Below are 22,117 nucleotides of genomic sequence, written 5' to 3'. Positions count from 1 at the left end.
TTTTGAACGATACTTGAACATTCCCTTCTCCATAGATCGAGTGGCAGCTTGGAAAAGGTCAATTAAGCCAGGTGGCGTAAACAAATGCAGCAGCCAGAGGCTAAAGAGCCGAGCTAAAAAGAGACAAAAGTCCTCCGGCTCATTCCGACACATGGAAGCTGTCTCTTCAGAAACAAAATGCTGCATAAAAAAAAGCTCTTTCGAAGGGGATAATCGCAGCAAGTCAGTTTAAAAACACCATCAGACGCAACACGGCTCGCCTGCTGAGACTGCGATCCCCACTTTTCATGTGCACGCACGACATGCTCTGATAAGCCACATTGTTGCAGTCAGATAGCTTTGAGATGAGCAGCACTCGCTCCGATGCAAAAGAAAATCACAAAGGGATATAGAAGATGGATTAACAGCACGACTTGACTGCTGCCACCAGCAACAGGGGCCTGGCTGTGGAGAAGTATTGATCCTTCAAAGAAGGATATCACGTCAGATCTTACGGTTATGAAGGAGCGCTCAATGACTAGGACGGTGTGATGACCTGCTTCAAATCATTTGTTTTTCAGAACAGGTCGATTTGGAGTCTTCACTTAAGCTATGCATGTTGGAGAGTGGGAAGAAACTGGCGTGGCTACAAGAAAGAATCCACACAGAGGCCATTCACACCAACACAGTTATGGAACCAACACATCCTCATATATTCCTTCATATACTGATACTGGGAAAGTGGACTTTAGCATCCCATACTGACGCAGTGAGGCAACTTATCAGGCTTTTTTCCCAGTCTGCCACGGTTTATAGGAACTATGCCACTGTATGAGGCCTCACATTGGACAAAAATCCAGCTGGATTCAAACCCTCAACCCTCAAACAGTGAGGCAGCATAACCAAACACACCACACTGAAACTCTAAATTACTTGAGACAACTAGAAATGGTCTCAACTCAGTGTTATTATTACTATTTAGAGTAAATGTGTAGATTGTCCATAGTCTTTTGCACGACAAAGGAAACTATGATACTCACTACAGCAGTGACAAAGAATATTCACACAGTAAGTCAGAAGATAATTATGTGTTGTGAAATGATTCTTATTGCTTCATTAATGTGACTCTGTTGTGACTAAAAACTAACATAAAAAGAAAGCAAGCATCTGTTGAACTGACATACATGAACATCCGTCTTTAAGGACACCCTTCAGTTTGTACCTGGAGGCAGCAGGAGACGCTCTGACAAGACAGCGCTTGTTTTCTAGGTCACTTTAGCTGCGCGACAGACAATCAAGGTCACCCAACAACTCGGACACACCGGGGACATTGTGATGCTTACAGCTGCCAGCTGACATCAGCCAGACACCAGCGCTAAAGCACCGACTGGCAGATGAGCGATCGCTCGTCTTCTGCTGGATATTGTTACTAAACTGTATGTTTACACACGCAAGGCACAAGTGTTGCAGAACAGAGAGAAAAGACATGTTCTGTGATGAGTTCTCGCACAACAATGGTCAATTCAAATGCAGCAGAGCTCAGTAAATAATAGTTGGCTAAGTTACATATGGAGAAAACAAAAGTGGACAAAAAAATAACATTCATTTTGATCCCCTTGTGGTCATTGTAATCACAGAGTTGTATTTGCTCAGCATGACTGCAGGTGTAAGTAAGTAAGTTGTTTGTCAATACCATATTTTAACTCAAAATTTCCAAGTAATCTGAGGTAGCAATGGTTTTTTGACGCTTCAACAAGCTCACTCTCTGCTGTAAAATCTCTAGATTTGAGCGACCATTTCATTGAAACCTCACATCATTATTAAACTGAGAGCGCCACCTACTGAGCTCTGAAAATTTGGACACTGTTTCCTGAAGCCTCATGAGTCCATCACCAATCTGAGAGACATGACTCACGTGTGAGTGGAGTGATTTCTGTTTGGTTCACTTATCCGTCGGATGTGTGTTTCAAGGATCACATTTTTCCTCATCTTCATTGAGCAGAATACAAAACGTGGCCTGGAGTGGGCGAGAACAATGGCCAGGGTTCACATGTCAAGATGGGTCAAGAGAACTTCCCAGAGTTCTTCTACAAATGACCTGTACGCGTCAGGCTTCAGGTGACTTCATCGATCATCATTAGACTGCACAAGCTTCACTAAATAAAAGTGAAACTAAGCAGAGCATCAGATACACAAAACAAGCCCTTTAGATCAATACACATTTACACAGTACGCCGCACACACGCATGCAAACACGCACTGTGCATATTGATCGAGCTCCTGTTAGACATTTCTCCATGAGCCGAGCAGGGAGAGTGAAAGTTTACAGTTGAGCCTCACATTTATCTGCAAGTTAATGAGCCCAAACTGGAATTGTTTTCCTTCTCACTCATCTGCAGGGTTGGAACAGAAGCTGCATTTGCACCATACACATTTGAAACATCTCTGAAGCCAGTCTTTGGAAGAGTCAGTGGACAACATACACCTTCAAAGCTTTTGTTCTGGTTAATGGCAGCGTGAATTCAAAAGAGGAAAAGAAAAACTATTCACATTTATACAGTTCAAGTACACATGCTCAACAGAGAGGCCAATGAAAAGTAAACATGTTTCATATCGCTGGCTCCATCCTCAGTGTTCTGCTGAGCACTCCTCTGAGGTTGTAGATGCTGGATTAACACACCACTGTGAACAAGGGTTGTGCTGGGGAGTGGAGCTGGGGAGGAATTGGTCGGATGTTGGTAATTTAATCCAGATACTGCAGTGTTTTCTGCTGATATGTTTGAGCTGAGGTCTCTCTATGACGCAGGGTGGTCATCACTGAAACAATGAAGCCCCAAAAATTCACCTCCAAAATGGGATCTTGCACTATTTAAGACACTACTTTACACAGAGCAGCTCATGGACCATAGGCCACCTGGTATTTCCGCACCCCTCGTGACGCCAGAGTAAAACTATACAACTAATATGTGGTTATTTTTCTATGTTTTGTCTTTTTTTAATGTCTTTTTAGCCATTACAGTTCAAAAGTAAATACAGTATATGTTCCTTGTTTAAATTTCAATTTTTGTGAGTATGTATTGAAATAAAACTGAAATGTTTCATTGAGTCTTAGTGTGGTTCACAGTTGAAATGTTATTGTCTGTTCTAGTAAAAACAGAAATTTGTGTTGACAAGTTTAAAACCACACACACAATAAGAGCAACATTATGTTTTTATTCAAATAAAGTGCATATAAAATGAAATATTGTTAGTTTTTTTTGTAATAGATCTTTTTTTTATTTGAAATAATGGCAAGGTAGTTGTGTGGTTTTCCCCTCGGATAGTGTAAGCGCTCACTGCTTATATCAAACATCTTCACAGGACAATGAAGCGGAGTAAATGAAGGGAGGGAAAAACGGTGATGAAGTAAAAGAGCGGAAGCTTCATTATGAGCTGGTTGATAAAGAGCTAATAAAAGTCCTGAGGGGACGCTGAGGTAAGGAGGACCCTGGAGCGCTAGAGGAGAAAATTAACGTTTTAATAATAAACTTTTCAGTGTCTTGATAGTTATTGCCTCTTCATGTATTAACACTTCAGCACTGATGGGGGCAAAAAGTGTTAGGCAAAGCAGTTGCCAAGCTCAGCAAAAACGATAGTGAAAGTCACTTCTAACCTGCTCCTGAGACAACAATTTTACAAGTGTGGGCTTCAATGCAATGGAAAGATAAGTAGTGTCTAAGAAGCTCAGTACAAGGACAGTTCCCAAACATCCACACCCATCGCTGAAGAAAATGAGATGGACAAAGACACCTCAACAGCTCATGAACCTACAGCAGTTATAAGAGCAGGTGAAGCTCCAGGACAGTGTGACGGCTCACCTGACTGATGAGTGAGCTCATGCCCCAGAGCTGTGCGTAAAACACCACACCACCACAATAGTTATTTCCAAATTCAAAATAATAATAATAACAACTAGGGATGCCGAAGTGTGGCCGAAGTCAAAGCCGGACAAAATGTTAAATGCTACTATACTGAGAAATACCAAATATCCATTGTGGTTTTACCATGTTTTTTTTAATGTTGCAGAAATAGTTGAGAACACATTAACACACGTGTTTGTCAAAGAAAGTTCATGTTCAGATGATGGATCTGTTCAGTCTGTTCAGTCACCAGCCGACCATGCAGTGAGACGTGTAGTCAATGCTGTCGCCACTGAAAGAGTGTTGCCAGATTTCCATGCCAATTCGAGAATATGGGAGTGGGCTGCCCGGACTTCATTTGACCCCCATGGTGCATTTTAGAATTTAAAGAGCATGTTCTATTACATTGCGCTGTCGAGTAGAAACAAAAATCATCATTTTGCCTGATAACTGTGAACAAGTTTAATTCATTTGTGTATTGAATTTTAGTTGTAACTGAATTGCTTGAATGGTTTCAATGAACCCTGGAAGCGGCAGCAACTAAACTATCAATGATGACTGATAAAGCAAAAGTCTTTTTTTGAATTATAGCTTAGAAAGACAAACAAATTACAATATAGAAAGTGCTTGTCTATTTAAAACACTGGAGGACTGGTTCATGAGGCTTTTGTCTCCTCTTTTGTCGACCGTGAAACAGGGTTCATGAGGCTTGAACCCTATGTCGGTAATCTTTAACAAATGGAATGATAATAGAGTGCAAGGTTGAAATATAGTAAAGTACGTGGCGTTCTTATGTACACCTACTCCTTACAGATTTCAAGGTCATCTATAGGGTCCCCCCAGTAAAGCTACGCTAGCTCACATTTAGGAGTTTCAGGCATGGACGACACATGCTCGAATCAACTCACAAGATTTTCTTTTGTCCAAAACTAAACACTGAGCACCACTTTGCTACATTATTATTCACTATACTTGTGAGGCTATACAGCTTAGTCCATTGATGGCTTTCTTTGGGACTCCCCCAAACAATATCAAATTGAAGGCAAGTCCTTTCGATTCAATATTTGATGTTCAGTTTCCAACTGAAAAAGATAAATTAAACATTTTAAAGTCATGTATTTACATGCACATTGTGTGCAACATTAACATCAGTGTTGTCAAATGCTATTGCCACGAGTCAGATGACCTTTATGTCTATAAACTGAGTTGGCTGTCTATGAACCTCCCCCAACCCCACCCTCCCACCCTGCCATTCTCAGTCCGAGTAAGTATTTCTCATTAATTTTATGAATTCTGCTTTTAATCGAGGCTCTGGGGAGCATCCGCAGCTCTGTGTCTCACTCAATTCAAACTAAGTGAAAAACATAGAAACATCAAATCCCACTCTGGAAGTAATTGAAAAGAGATTTGACAGCCTCTTGTCACTATTTATTATTGCTCGCTCTGTTTTGAAGGGAATTGTGTAAAACAACCAACTGATACTGACTGGCAGTAAATGGAGAACACGGCGGTGCTGGACGCAAAGCCCTGAATCCCCATGTGTCCACGTGTCTGTGCTTACAGGACAAAGAGATGCAAGCTCGAATGTACCTTGAGAGACTTTGTATACACTGCATTTTATCGCTTTATTTTGGTACATGCAACACTTTCACACCAAGGTTTTAGCTCGGAAAAAAAGACGACTGAATAAGAAAAGAAAAAAAACAACAACAATGGAGCAAATTACAGATGTTTTTTCCTAAATCTCACCGGGGGACAGCAACAATGACTTCACTCTTTCCAAAGGTTTTAAACTGCTTTAGCGAAAATAACATCCAATTAGTTTGAGTCACTGCTGAGGTTGTTTATATCTCCGTCTCTGCTGTCGGGATTTCCATTTGCCTGCATCTGTGGATGAGGACAAGTCTAATTTCTGTAAACACCCATGGGCAGATTTTGTCAATCGATGATCAAGACATTTCATACGGACAACAATGAGGTCGCAATCTTTCTGCGTGACAAAGATTTCTTCTTGGGGCTCGATCCATTTCAACCACAGGAAATCACAGTTGGCTGTTAGTGTTGCTTTCAGCGAGAACATCTTATACTTGTTGAATGAAGTGGAAAAAAATAAAAAGGTAAAATGCGACTGACCCTTTTGGGAATGGTTTATGCAGGGTTATCTTTTTTTTTTTTTTCTCACCGTAGGGGGCCGAGCATTGCACACTTTTCAGCCAACCTACACAGACATTGACTCCATTGAAAGCCAAATGCGTCACCATGAAACGTGGAAGGCTGCCTTTGTCGTGACTACAGTCCACAAAAGTCCACTTCCCATGGTCAATATATTTCACCATGGGAGTGATGATGGGTTGAACAGGCCATTGTCCTGCAAACCCCCTGGACATCACGGTTGCAGTTAGCAACTGACCAACTGATATGTCTGGATTTTTCATCCTTCTTTTGGAATCTCCCATCAAGAACCTCAGTCTCCTCCACCTTGGCCTATCTTCATCATCCACCCTAGTCACAACAATCGTCTTCATAACCTCCTTTATCACACCCATCAACTTCAATGGCTGTCTCCTCTTCTTTTGCCAGCTGCCCATTTTTTCATCCAACATGTTTTTTGTCTGAGCATCTTCAACTCTGACACTTCTTACCTGCTTCCTGTCTTTGAGTCAGAGCTACTGTCTCTAACCCAAACATCATGGCAGGTGTCACTGGTGTCCTATGTATATAATAATAAAAAATAAGATAAATATGAATATTAAAAAAAGAATATACAGTGGTACCTCGGTTCTCGACCACAATCCGTTCCAGACGGCCGTTCGAGATGCGATTTCTTCTAAATCTGAATCGATTTTTCCCATTACAATGAATGGAAAAACAAATAATGCGTTCCAAGCCTTAAAATAGTCTTTTGTAGGAGTGAATGTAGAGTGTCTGCTGCAGGTGCGCTGTTCCTCTATGTGTGTGGCCGCTGCATGTGGGAGGGGTTGCCGAGTGAGTGACGTCTCTCCAGAAGTGAAGAGGTGCCCGGTGCGTGTCCAGCTCTGAATGTGCGCTTCTGTGCAGTTTGGCTGTGACAAAGTCATAAACCAAGTCACGCTCTGTCCCAGACTCGCCTCATCCCTGTCCCAGCTCCAGCCCACAACAGGACATCAAACCCTGGAGTGTGTGTGGAGAGCGAGCACCTCCCCTGTGACACAAATGTAGCTAACGGGACACGTCTGCACACAGAGGCTGCGTTATACACAATAACAAAGCGCGTTGTGGGTCAGCTGATCGGTCCGCGCAGGTTATGTTTTTCCAGCTTTTTTTCGGGGGCGTTCCAGTTCTGTATTTTTATTTGAAATCAGAAGCAAAAAAATGTTTTTTTTTCCACTTGAGTGAAAGTGTGTCAATGAATGTGTTTGCATGCGGATAAAACAGTTGTACACACCTTGCACAGCCAGAGAAGGACAGAGACAACTGGCGCTTTTAGGACATTTCAGAAGTAAAGTAGTGTTAGCTAAAGATTTTGTGGATTTTATATCTTCACATCTGTGTGGAGTTTTTCCTTTTATGCTGGCAGCAAATCAGTCAGTCAGAAACACAGAGATGAAGGCTGAGGGAGAAAAGTAGGTCAGCGCAGATGAGATGGTTCTGATATGTTCTTACTAAATGTGTTCTCCCAGTGCTCAGACTCTGCAGGATGAGACATGAGGTGAGACAGCAGTCACAGTCAAGTCCAGGAGTGGACCTTCCAGCCAACTTACATAAGCCCTAATGTATCATTACGACTTTTATAAGAGGCGTAGCATCATAAGCCCCAGATGTCCAGCAATTAATTGTTGGTCTATATCTCAAAAGCCACAGGGTAGTTGGGCGGATCAATTCAAATGTTTTGTAACATTTCTGCGGTAGGAAGCCACGCAAACTCTAAACCACTCAACTGAAACTTCTCGGCAGGGAGCTTTCAAAAATCCATATCTAAAGGTTTCACTTCATTTTTTTGATATTCATGGTGAGGCTCTGAAGACCCAAAATAACAACCAAAAAACAAAAATGAGTGGAATGAGTTTCAGAAGACTATGCAACTGAACTCTCTGTTTAGTTTCTGCCTCTAAAACCTTTATTTCTTTCAGCTGGTTTTGATTCGTTTTGTGAACAGATAATGCAGTAAGTTATTGCGTCGTGAAAAAAAAAAGTTTTCGTTAACTATACTAACGTTCGTCGTCTCAACACTAAAATCGCAAACTCAATATTGACACGTCGAAAGATATTCCATCCATTCAGGTGACCAGTACAGTACGTCGATCGTGATCTACTGGTTGATCGCAATGTGGAGCATCGGTAGATCAAATGGAACTGCAGCTTAAACAACAAAGCGGCTCATACATACTGGTAAATGCCAATGCAAGAAACCATGATAACAAGCTGAATGTAAGTGTCTGAATTTAAGGACGCCTCATTTTATGGTATCATTTATCATCTCACAATAAACGGTGACCCGAAATAAACAGTTCCCATGATGCTCTGCAGCCCAGTCACCCAATGACAGTGGTTGATTCACACAATGGATTTTTAAGATCTTCATACCGCACAGATTGAGCGTGACATCAGACCAATGACATTACAAGCGTTTTACTGACATTAACCCGACAACTTTGCTGGTGTTCCCGCAGCTCCACCTCCACTCCCAGTCAGTCGAGGAACTGAGAAGTGGCCGGGGATACACACAGGGGAGCATTGAGCACTTCAAGGTAAATAAAACACATGGAATTTCATTGGTCAGATGTGACGAGTCCATTGGTTTCAGTTTCCATGCTGGACACCATTTATAAAACTACTGCAGAAGTGATGCTACATGTTACAGCATTTTAAATTTTACACAATTTGCATTTAGTAATATGGATTCATGTAGTCATGCAGTTGCAAACGTGTAACCTCGAGTCGTAAAGAAATGTGTGACATATTTTTCTTTGTTATTTTTTTATTTGGACAAAAATAGCTGAGGTTCTACCAGCATTCAAAACGTGTGAAAAAATCTACTAAAAAAATATTTAAATAATCCCAAAAAGTAAACCAATAAGAAAAAAAACTGCCACAGTGCCGTCTATATTCAAAGCTTCAGGAAACTTTATATCATATTTTCTGCAGTTTTTGACTGTTATTTTTTAGGTTTAGTTGTAGGTTAACTTCTTCAGACTGCATCTTTATCGAAGAAAACAGGTTTGCGTCAATTTAGACAGCTAAAGGCTGTTAGCCTCTGCTAATGGCTAATAACAAAACCACCAGCAGGTGGTCCAGCATAAGGAACATGGAGTTTCTTGCAGTCCAGAGGTCACTCTTATTACCTCTGACAAGAAGGTTAGGTTTTAGTCTAGCATTTACCTGTCAGTCTGTCAGCAAAATAACTTTGGGGGATGTCAGTACAATTTGAATGTAGCCATGGATACTGATGGAAAATTACAATGTGGTTAGAAATGAGCTGCTTGGCAGAGGTCCGCAGAGGTTAGTCGAACCATTTTCACCATGATAAACTGTCATTATTCTGAGAAATATATAGAAATATTTAACCAGTGGTCCCAGTCGGAAAGAAAAATCCACTCATCGATGAAGTCATTGCTTTTGTTTTTAGAGCCAGAAATGCATGTGCGAGTCTGGAACATGAGCAAAATGAACATATGCAAAAGACGAGCAAGCAACTGCGAAGGAAAAATGTCTGCAGCAACGCTGCGATAGGAAACATCAAAAGCATGAGCACATTTCACCCAAAAATTTATAAAGCAGACTTTGCGTTTAATGGCAGTTGGTCTGCAATGGCATGATGTTGGAAGTTCTGCATCAGTCAAGCGCCGAAATGTCACAAATATCTCCAAGATGATCAGTCATCATGTGTGCGTGGTGAACAGCTCCAGACACTGGTAGATGGCCCTTTTCTTGGATGATGTCTCTCTGATGGTTGAGCGGTACCCCCTTTCATGCACATCTCAACTTTTTTTTTTTTGCACATTCAAATATCTTTGTGAATTACAGGGCAGCATAATGTCGCACAACAAATCTATAGCAAAATTTCGTGCCAACGCTTTCAATAACCGATTTAAATTGAATTTATCGATTCATTGTCGGAGACAGACTCATTTCTCTAAAGCTGTGACTTGCAACCCGGGCAGGCTCATTCGTTTGAGGTGCTAAAATCTATTAACAAGGACATTGATGGTAGTGTGGGGTGTGACATCAAGCACATGGATAAGTTACATTTACTTACAGCTTTACCCCTGATTGTTCAGACGGGATCACTAGCATTACCGGGGTAATTTCCTTCGGTCATTTTTACTTCCTCCTGTCATGGCTCCGCTTCCAGGCTCCGAGTCCTGGTTTTGCTTTTTTCCCCTCTGTTCCTTTGGCACACGGCTGGAGTCGATTAACCTGATGACTTGTCTACAAGAACACCTGGGCTCCAGCAACGTGTGCCAGACCGTTATATTTTCTCCCATGGTTTCCCAAGTTCCCTGTGACGTGTCCTCTGGTTCCTGTGATTTTGGACTCCTCTTGTTCCCCTGTGGTAACTCCTGGTTCTCGTGTCTCTCCCTGTGTTCGGCTCCTGTTCTGTTTGCTAGCTAGCTCATTTAACTCCTGGTTCTCATTGTTTCGGTCTCTCATGCTAGCTAGCTGGTTCTCGTGTCTCTCCCTCTCTGTTCAGCTTCTTGTTTTGTGTGCTAGCTAGCTCATTTAACTCCTGGTTCTCATTGTTTCGGTCTCTCATGCTAGCCAGCTCATTTAACTCCCGGTTGTCATTGTTTCGGTCTCTTATGCTAGCTAGCTCATTTATCTCCCGGTTCGGTGACGCTTTCTGTTTTGACTTTTTACTCATGTTTGTGCACTTCTGTTAGTTTCGTTACTCTGTTTTTACATTCTCCGTTCGCTCTGTTTCTTCCCGGTTCGGTGACGCTTTCAGTTGTTTTGTTTGTTTAATTATTAAATATTATTTATAATTCCCTCCTGCGCCTATAACCACTCGCACTTGGGTCCAACACCACGTCCTCTATACGTGGCTTTAGCTCCCTCGTCCCTTCGTCTCGTGATACCTCCGACTTCCCTAGGTAAAACTACAAGTAACATTCAACTTATAACCTTCTTGACTTACGTCCCCTCGTACTTACGACCACCATATTTTTTTATTCAATGTCTGGCACCGCAGTACATAGCATCCGGTTACGGCAGCACAGTATATCAGCATCTCACTCTCACACAGCCATCTACCACTACAGTAGAACCTATAACCCTCGCGTCGGCTATTTGAAATAGCATTCGACTTATGTCCAATCCGACTTATGACCGGTTGGTCGTTGTAAGTCTGCTGTTACTTGTAATCCTTAGGGCTTGTGACTGGCAACCTGGTGCACCCCACCTCTGGGACAGTATTGACCTCAGGCCACAACTACCCTGGTCTACCAGACTCTGCTGAAGAGAATTTAGGGTTGACATTTTCTGGTCACAAGTTGAACAAGCCACAGAAAGAACAAGATCAGGATACAAGTGACAGGACTCCTCCACAGAAAAAACACCCGGAAGCCGTATCGCCTCTTGACATAAAGAGAAGTCAATCAAGGCGGTGCATTTTTGGAGAATGCCCCTTTCACACAGCACAGGTAGAATGTTGTAGATAGGTTTCGTGAGGAGTAGAACCATGGCATGCAAGAGAGATTATTTGTCGCAGTTGACCTGGAGACTTTTGTATAGTGGGAGGACTGGGACCCAACCTATAATGAGGAAGTCACCGGACGGTGCTGTGGTCCTCCCCTGGCTGTCCCAGCTTCTCGCACTCGAGAAATGCGTTTCATAAATAATGTAGAATGTTTTGTAAAAGAAAACTACTCCCCTGGCAAACGTGGCAACTTCAAGTGTCAGCGACGGCCACCTGGGCGAATGAAAGCTGCGGGAGAAACGCGTGAGTCACACAAATGGACAGAAAACCATCAGGGTTTGTGGAGGCTTCAGAATTCACAGTCGGAGTCGTACAATTATGTACCGATGATACGTGTAATCATTTCCCTAATTAACTACTTAAACTGTTCAACCAATCCACATCAGCGATGATTACGTTTCAAAGCGATCTCCCCCAGATTTGAGCGCCGCGATTAGCCGGCGACATGATGGGCAATTAAAGTGAGGAGGAGGCAACAGTCGAGCCGAACAGTCACATCAAAACCTTCAGATCCCGACAAGAGAGGAGGAACCGGCAAGAAGGAGGGAGGGGTGGGGGGGTGGGGGGGGGTCAACAAAGACGGGAAGAGATGAAAGAGTGTTTCTTTAGCAGGAGGGGGGAGGAGGGAGACCTACGGGGTTGGATCCGTCCAGATATAACAAAGACACAAGGATTTTCAAGATTGTTTTCGCTCTCATTTTCCCCTTGAAGAGAAAATCCACTGTCTAACAGCGGCGCCGCATCAAACCTGAGTGACAGACTTTCTACTACAATGACAGTGATTTCCCCGCGCTCTACTGAAGACGTGCGACGTGTCTTTCATGTCTGGAAAACACACTGAACTGTATCTGAGCTACACATCCAATTCCACGCCTTCCTCATTGTGCCAACAGTCTGTGTTGTTGATGCCGCTTTCTTTGTAGTCGTGGACGGGTCGCTCCACTCCGACACTTATTAGCTCTGTCAGTGGCTGCCACAAAGGATGCCAGGGATGTTTGGTGGTGAAGAGCAGCAGTCAAGGCAAAATCAAACAGATTCTCTCTCAAATCTGGCGGTCACCATCTTTCAAAGAAGCCACTGCAAGCATAGTCAGCATCCCAAAAAAGTGCCAAAAATACCACCATAGGTGAGTGGTACTACGATAGGATTCCAATTGTGCCACTGTCAATTCTCAATAATGTGGTAAAGGAAGTATTCCTGTCATAGGAGCTTCAACGAAAGCTCATTTCGTGGATTAAACTAAAGATGTCTTTATAAGAAAATATGTAGGAAGCTATTCAGTTCCACCCTTGTGTGAGACAAAAGGATGGAAGTCAAGTTCCTGCACACAGGCCACACACACGCTCCGCTTCTTGGAAAAAAAAAAAAAAAAAAAAAAAAAAAAAAAAAAAAATATATATATATATATATATATATATATATATATATATATTGCACAACCAAACAGTTCTGAACTGGGCAAGGTCACAGTGTTCTGGAGTCTGTCTTGGCTGACACTGGGAGTGAGCCCAGGGTCGTCCTGCCACCAGTCTGTCGCAAGACCGAGTCAAACATTGACCCAATTCAGACAAGTCACAGGTGCCACAGAGTAAGTGCACCTCTTCACAGAGAGCCTTGTCAAGCTGCAGCTGCTGGAGCCAAATCTTTACTAGAGACCAACCAATAGAGGAAGTGATACAAGCTCGACCCCTTTTTTTTTAGTCAGATTAAAAAAATAAATAAATAAAAAAATCAGCTTTGGAGCAAGAATCAATGACGTGTTACAGACCTGTCTGTGGTTAGTGTTTGAGTCTCTACCGTGCTGTGTGAAGTGTCCATGGAGCACATTACTGCATTGACTGACCCAGCAGGCAATTCTTTAAATAAACAAGTGTCTGTGTCAGCCAAAGGTTTCTCTGCCATCAGATGTGAATTATGCCAGGCTTATCCTGATGTGAGTCAGAATTTATGACCAGCTGAGACCCGTTTAAAGGGCGATGCACAAACCAAACTACAGGCTCTGAAGGAGCTGTGAATTAAAGTCACATGCTTGATACCTAGTGTACTAAAACAAGGAAAGGCTGAGTGAACCCCTCAGTTTACTTTGGGACATCAGTGGGTGCCAGAAGTGTAACGCAGCACTCTTGACAGAGGAGAGGCATAAGAACTGTGGCAGATGGGGGACTTTACGCCTTGGGACTTTTCCTGTTGTCACTACTGCTCCTCTCCATTAAAACCGCATCACTAACTTTGACACCAGTGATACAGCTTGTTGGCATGGCAGTCACATCACTACCCCACTCTACCAAGTGGAATTTGCACTTCAGACAATCTGCTTTGGTGACAGTGGCCACATCATAAATCACAGACAATTGGTTTTCTTGCGATGGCCATGGCAAGTAACTTACGACCAGCAGATGCTTTTTTTTTTTTTTTTAATTTAATGTCTAGCACCGCAGCACGTAGCAGGCTGTCAACTTGTACAACAGTTACGACAGCACAGTGTCCCAGCATCTCACACAGCCATCTACCACTACAGTAGCACCTACAGTATAACCCTTGCGTCGGCTATTTTGAATGGCATTCGACTTACGACCAATCCGACTTACGACCGGTTGGTCGGAGCCGGTCCCGGCCGTAAGTCGGATGTTACTTGTACAGTGGTCATCCCACTTCTACAACCATTTGGAGGGTGAATACTCTTAACTACTCTACAAGACAACACCAAGATGCTAGTCGGAATGACATGAACTCACTGAAGCGTATGACAAGAGTTTAGAGATTTACTTTCACTCCGAAGTTCTACCCACTTGTCGGACAGGACGCCTTCAGCCCCCATCGGAAACGTCTCTTCATCCACACCCAAGTGACCCGCAGTGTGCTGCAAGACTCCATTCCAGGTCCCATTCTCAATAACAATAATAATAATTATTATTCATATAATAGAATAATGATAAGCACATGCTAAGTAGGGCTGCATCTAGCAACTACTTTGATAGATGACACGAGCAGGTTAACCATACGAGTCAAAACAGCTTGTAGGGCTGCAAATAGTACATAAGAAACAAAGACATGCAGTATGTACATGTTGTTGTAATTGTTGCAAACACTTGCATAACGTTAACTGTCATAGTGAAACTTGGTATTTGACATGTTTGACAAATGCGGCACTTAAGTCTTTGATGTGCCTTTAATGTGTCGCTGCGCTGGTAACAGAGCTTTGGCCATTTCTCCTCAGGAAAGAGACAGTGATGCCGACATGACCAGATGACTTCTGTGCCCGTCAGCAATCCATTTAGGAACTATGACGACTAGTGGTGGCAGCCCTGCTGCTAACCCTCCAGTACAGTCTGGTTAGCGTCTCCACTTCAAAAGCAGGCGAAACAGTTCAGAAACAGATCATTCATTGACGTTTACATCTTAACCAAGTCATGATCTCCTCCTCTCAGCTCCATTTAACTGTGATAAATCACATTTCTGTTTCAAAAGCCCCGAGCATCAGTGTGCTGGACTGCAGCTGACACACACACGCACACACACTGAGCTTGTTGTTGAGCTCCACTCCAGCAGCAGGGGGTTAAGTACCTTGCTCCAGGGTCTTCCTTGGTGGCTGCTGAGGGACAGCACAGTGTGCCTCACATTCCCCAGCTGGAATACAGCTTCACAACAGCAGCAGTGTTGCCAAGTCACTGTGCTCCCGCTATAACGCACTGTTTAACTGGCTTGTGAAGTTGTGAAGACACAATGATCGTGAGACGACTGTCCACAAAGTTTGACCGTCAGATAATATACCATGTGACATGACCAGTGTTGTGAATAAGAAACATTTTTGTAACGGATCCAAACATGTTCAATGGGTCATCACTTACTCTAGTGTTGTGACTTGACATGATAACATCCTGTCCAACTGACTCCACTAGGGGGCAGTGATACACCAGAGGTGTATTTGCCACAGAACTCAAAGAAGCTTTCATAGTACTGGTACAACAACACTGAGTCCTCCGGTCTCGATCATATTAGTAGTCACTTATACTCAAACTATGTCAGCTAGTGGTTGCAGCCCTACTCCTGACCCTCCAGCGATGGGAACGGTGAATCACGGGAATCAGAAACATTCCCGTCCCTGGCGTGTCATCACCCGCACGTGAGCGTTGACTAGTTAAAAAGAAATGACGCCATTCCAAATGGCCATTTTCATACCAATACAAGGATCAACATCAGGCTTGGCCAGACCTTTTGCTGAGAAGGCCAGATGTGACAAGTGATGTGACAAGCAGGAGCTGGTTTTTAACTGCACAAACCAAATCCAGTTTTAGTTAATAACGTAAAACTTTATTCAAAATGTGAGTGACATGAGCAGTTCATCTCTGTTACTGTTATCCATGTCACGTCGTACTGTTGTCCCTCTTCATATCTGAGTGAATGGATTTGTTTCTTGTCCAGTGTTTGAGCATGTTTCTCCTCACCATTTCATTTGCATTCATATTTTGCCATGTACAACAACGATATTTGCACTTCAAATCATGTCTCATATTGTGTCATTTTGTTATCAAAGCAGGTGTTTCCTGTCTCGTACTGTCTCATCATAAGGTCACGCAGCTTGTCGTACTACTATACTTTCTATTTATCATCTTATCACCTCAAGTTTTCACATTATGGGAACACTTTCCATTTCCCGTTCATAATAACATGGCCAGTCATATAAGGGCACTAAAGGAGTCACAGTATTAATGCCATTTTATTATGCCACGTCTATGAGCAGTGGCTAATCTCACAGTTTATCACCCCTTTCTTTCATTGTCGTGTCATGAAGCTTCATGAAACAGTGTCGTCATTTTCAGAGGTGGCGCTCTCGGGTTGAAAATGGAAAAATAGCGAGAACAACAAAGCTTATGGAACAGACAGTGCCATCTAGTGAAAGTGTTGCGCATGATGTCACGTGTCATTGCATCCGATCTTATAGCGGCATGTGTTTTTATCATTTCTAGAGTCAGATTTGATGCGTCATATCAAGTGTATTAGGTCAGGTGACACCCTGCCATGCCCTCTATAAACCACTGTTTCTTATATTGAGTCATTGGATGAATCTCATTTTTGCTTATTATCGCTGCATGTCTTCACATCACTCACGTCGCCTTTTGCATCATGTGTTGGTGTCAGCTAATGTGACCATGTGCTCTGTTTGACACACCGTTGTGTTACATTACTTTGCACTGCATCATCTCACATACCATTCATGCACAACCTGAACTCTTTCGTTCACGGGGGATGTGACGTCACAACAGGTGATCTCACTCACTGTCTCACTGAAGTGCACACGCAAACTCCTAATCTGTGATCGCGTCTGCGCGCGCGCGCGTGAGAGGCGGGGGTCGTCTCGGGCAACAGCGGTGACAAAGGAAGACGACGCGCAGGAGTCAGAGAGAACTCGGGTCATGGATGTTGAGAGAACTCACCACGGCTGCTCCAGCTCCCAGTCCCTGAAAAAGTCCAGTTCAAAGAGATCCATGTCCGGTCCCGCCGCTGCCGCAGGTTCAAATCCAGAGCTGATGCCGCTACGTCGCTCTTCATGAGCTACTGTGTGTGAGCGCGTGTGAGCGGGAGGAGAGAGGGAGGAGAGCGAGAGAGAGAGCGAGAGAGAGAGAGAGGAGAGGGGGACCGGCGCTGGCGCTGATTCTGCAACGTGGATGGGGCGAACTGTCCATCAAACCGAGGTGGCGGGGCAACCACGTGGACGGGCGCGCGCCAGACACGCACCGACGCCGAAGGGACACTCGCGCCTTTAATGTCACGGCGCGTTCGCACGAGCGCAAATGTGGGGACTTGGAGGGAGTTGTCCTGCGTTTCATTGGAGCCGTCAGTAACCGCGAGCGACTCGGAAGTTCAGTCACAATCTGAACCAAATGCAACAACATGTCACTGTCTCTCCGTGAGAGCCGCCCCCTAATATCGCACAGCCTTTGGTCACGTCAGTCAGACATTATAAATTCCTTAATGCAAACTATCCTGTGAGGTTCCAACACGCTCAACTATAAACTGAGTTATGGTGACTTGGAGTGAAGCTGGTCATGCTCTGCAGCCCTGCTCCTTCTCCAGCTCTTCTTCTTCAGCTCCGCCTCCACAGCATATTGTGTTACAGATTCTTGATGAAACTAAACTGAAGGAGGATCAGAATAGAATTTATTGCCATGGTCAGTGGGGGTCCCACCAACTAGGAAAGTGCTTCGAAATAAAGTGCTGCTAATAAAATAAAATAAAATAAAATAAAATGGTGACATATGGCGCAGCAAGTTGTTATTCATGCCTCACAAACGCTCTGCTCCTTGTGTCTTGTCTTGTAGCTGTGTTCTCCCTTGACCCAGCCTGCTAACCCACATCATCCCAGCCGCTCAGTGATTCACCGGCGGAGCTGCTCCTGGAGCCAATCTAGCCTCCTGAATACGCTGAAATCAGCCAGAGAAGAAGTCATCCTCGCTGTTTGGCCTGCTGCCTGTGATTGCTGGAATCATTGTCTGTGGATGCATGCGGTTGCCTCCGCCTCACAGCCGCGTTGGATCAGATTGAACAATGCAGTTCTACGAGGAGCCCATCACATGGGGGATGTGGCAGCAACCGAGCTACCTAACGCAAGCTGCAGCGTTCCAGTGAGGTTATTCATCCAGCCCGTCTCCTGCCGTCGTCTTTCTTTAACATTTCTAAGAGCAACAAAAGATTATATTTTGACACAAATACAAGTATAATTGTTTCATAATCTCTGTGATGGTAGGCTCCATATTAAAGAGTCTTGCTCTCTAGCTATAACAGGTTCCTAGACAGCATAACGTTCTCTTGGTGACCCGACGTGGGCGTGTCCTGAGAGTGGCACCGCAGCCACCAGCTATTTTTGCGGCAGCTATGCGAACTCACAACGAACATTCATTGAAGGATCCAGGAAGATAAAACAGGAACCAAGTGACCAAGAGCCCAGACCAACAGAGTGCACATAGGAGTTTCCATTCACACCTTGGCCAGAATCAAGGACAACTAAAGCGTTCAGCTGTTGAAATTTGTTTGTTCCCGACTCCTGTATGTTAGAAATTACTATTTATTGTGTTACTTTAGTGTGTTGTCAAATGTGAGGAACATATATTGGAGATCTTAACTAAAATGTAAGTGTAAACTACAGTGTACAGTACAGCGCCGACATTAGCCGCTAACGGTGAACATCCGCTAGCATTTATCGGACAGAAAAGAGAGTTTCGCCTGGTCAATCTCTGTAACGGTGTTGATGACCTGTCTTGTTTGGACAAGTGTAATATGTGCGATCGCAGCTGTGTCGCTGCAGCTGTCGTAGACTCCGGTACCGAGCTGCTGAGTTGACGGAACCGCCGTTAACATTCCAACATCCCTGGAATAGTCCTAGAGCTGAGCTTTGGTGCTCACGCCTTCATCGCTGTTTTTATGCTCCTTACTGAAACACGCTAAGTGATAAGTGACTCAGGCAGCTTTACGGGGAGGTTGCAATTTCACTCTTTCACCAGCGGCGCCGCCAAAAACAAATATTCATAAACAACGTATATCTCCTCCAAGAATGAACATCTCTGCTATTATTTTTTACCCTGTCCATGTTAGGCTCAGACCTGTGTGGTGAATATGTGCTTGACTTGATCAATTCATTTTGGTGCTGAGAAAATATTTGACATCCCTGTGTTGCCCTTATTACAGCAGCAGAGATGAAAGCCGCGTTGGGGGAACAGCTCAGAACTGCCCGAAAGAGTGATGAAACAGCTCAAAGAAGAGGTGTGACCACCAGGGTTCACACAGGAGAATCAATAATTGTTGCTGTTGTGGAAAGAATAAGGGTGATGTACATATTTATGTTTTATTATTAAAAGAATAGCAATGAATTAGCTTTAAAAGGGCCCTATAATGGTTCTCCAAGGTTTTACTATAGACGATGTTACACATCACCTGAGCACGAACAAAAGTGTGAGAGAATGATGACTGAAAATAATGGCACCTATACCAAACGTGGGACACGATCTTCAAACCGGAGCATCATCCCGATGAGGTATTTACTCAGTTGGGAAAGTGGGATCACCATGGCAGGTGCTCTTTAACCTAGAGTTTCATCAAGCAATGACAATGTTGAAAACTAACAACATTAACACACTATTGCTCTACTATACAGCAGGTTAACGGTGGCGGACACGAACAGACTCAACAGACTCATCCGCAGATGTGGTGGAGAGGAGACTGAACTCCTTGGAGACAGTGATGTAGAGAAGGATGCTCCTGAAACTAAGGAGCATCCTGGACAACATCACCCACCCCCTCCATCTGCTCCTGGTCCAATACAGTCGCACATGGACCAACAGACTGAGACTACCCAACTCAAAGACCGAGCGCCACAGGAGGTCTTTTCTTCCTGTGGCAATAAAAGCATACAATTCATCCGTGGAAAAAAATATAGTGAAGGTTTTTTTTGGCACGTTTTTCCTGTTCTTGAACAAAATTTTCTTGCAAAAAAGTGATACAAAAGAGCTTTGAAAACAATGTGTTTTCTGAGCTCTGAGCTTTTTTTCACTTCATAATCTTATAATTTATTTTGAATTTATTGTGATATGTTGCATGTTACAAACACAATTTCCCTTGGGATTTTGGTTTCTGATTCTGATTCTAATGCTAACATAAAACTTGACATAACCCACCGTGTGTAACAGTTACACTCATGTTATGTTGATCTATAAATGATCCACGTGGAATGGAAGTGCAGTAATACAATACATGCTCACCTCGTGAGAAGGCATCTCTTCACCGCCCTGCAGGTTTAACTTGAACAGTGATTAAAATTCAATCATTCTCATTCAATAAACCTAGAGGAAGAATGGTGGTTTCTTGGTCAACTTATACATTTCAGAAAGAATGAAGTCATGAATTGCTTCAGACGTAGCCTTGACTTTTCTGTCGACAAACCTTGATGATGAAGGGAGACGATGTAACTCCTACTCTGCGTTGATTCTGCAGCAGGGATCAGGTTGCAGTGACCCATCCGGTCAACAGTGCCGTGCCACAGAGGGCTGCTCCACTTCGTTGACCGCAGCATGTCAGCACGGTCGACAACAAGGGCTCCATCTCTGGCTGAAGGAGAAGCCCTCATTCTTCAAGCAGTAAAAGGCAACAGCAACCCATTAACCAGGATCCTGATTTACACCCACTGAGTGAGTTTAGAGTGGCCGTCTTTCTGCTCTGAGTGAGGTTTGATATAGTTATTTATTTAAAGATCCAAGCTCCAGCAGGATCCTGAACTACTGGGCTCATTGACCTCTGTGTTTTGGGGGAAATGAGAGAAACGTTTCTGTTTGTCAAGATCCTTTGCTCAATACTTTGGACACTGGAGCGATGACATTGACGTGGTGTCTGGTCTGGACAAGACTCAAACTGCGTCTCATCAGACCACAGGAGTTTGTTCCTCATGGTCCGAGACTCCTTCAGGTGACTGTTCTTGGAGGATGGCGTTACGGTTCCTCCATTTATAGATGATGGAGGCCACTGTGCTCATTCGGAGCTTCAAATGGAGGCTTTTCTTTCATATACAAGTAACATCCGACTTATGTCCACCTGTACTTACGACCATGGCCAGCAGATGCTTATTTTTTTGTTATTCAATGTCTGGCACCGCAGCATGTAGCAGCCTGGCATCACGTACGACAGTTACAGCAGAACAGTATCCCAGCAGCATCTCACTCTCACACAGCCATCTACCACTTCAGTAGCACATATAACCCTCGCGTTGGCTATTTGAATGGCATTCGATTTGCGCCTAATCCGACTTACAACCGGTTGGTCAGAACTGATCCTGGTCGTAAGTCGGATGCTACTAGGACGGTTTCATCAACCCAAAAGCAGCACTCTCTCATGATACCTCGAGTGCTGAGCTGATGAGGTTTCATGAAACAATCTCCTGTTCGGAGCTCAGTGGATGACACTCTCGAAAGATAAAGGATGTGAGGTCAAAATGAAATGAAACCCAAAGATTTTAGAGGAAAGAGCGCCACCTAGTGGGCTCTGAAAACGTGGACACTGTTTGGTGAAGCCTCATGAGTCCATCACGACTGGCACTCTGAGGTGATATAAGGCTCCAGGGAATTTCATCACATTTTGTCTTAGCTAAAAACACTGGGTTCACTTCCTTACCAAGCAGGTCAGCACAAACGTTACAGCGGCCAGCTGTCCTCACTCTCTTCAGATACGGCAACACGTGCCCAGCAGCACGCCTCACTGTTTATCCCTCACTATGAATAATAATTGACCAGATGGTGGCAACTTCTCACCCAGCATGTTTGGAAGCATGTCGCTGTGCTCCCTTTGTGACATCACCAGTCTCCCCTCCCACGCTGAACCTTCCATGTTTGCTACAGAGGCTGATGGGGTTTAAAGAACAAACTGTGTTCCCTCTCTGTATCTGTTCTGCTTCGGCGAAGAGAAAACACAGCAGCACAAGTGTGAGGTGTAAAACAATCATCCTTAGCGGCAAGTATATTGATGAGAGGTGCACAACATACAGTGAGGAAGAGAAACATTTGATGCTCACTGCAACTGCTTG

The 22,117-nt window shown here is 43.8% G+C and overlaps 1 protein-coding gene across 2 annotated transcripts in view; it reads right to left on the bottom strand.

The window, feature by feature from the left end:
- The window catches only part of aff2 (AF4/FMR2 family, member 2), a 104,575-nt gene extending 87,410 nt beyond the window's left edge, over window positions 1–17,165 (bottom strand). For both annotated transcript variants that reach the window (XM_053879384.1, XM_053879385.1), the window contains exon 1: window positions 16,989–17,165. In XM_053879384.1, coding sequence (XP_053735359.1) covers window positions 16,989–17,041 — 53 coding nt within the window. In that variant the 5' untranslated portion in view covers window positions 17,042–17,165. The remainder of the gene's footprint in view (window positions 1–16,988) is intronic.
- Window positions 17,166–22,117: the final 4,952 nt, after the last annotated feature.

This window comes from Synchiropus splendidus, chromosome 11 (assembly GCF_027744825.2).
Source record: "Synchiropus splendidus isolate RoL2022-P1 chromosome 11, RoL_Sspl_1.0, whole genome shotgun sequence".
Lineage (NCBI taxonomy): Eukaryota > Metazoa > Chordata > Actinopteri > Syngnathiformes > Callionymidae > Synchiropus > Synchiropus splendidus.
This window is presented reverse-complemented; position numbering and strand designations above follow the sequence as displayed.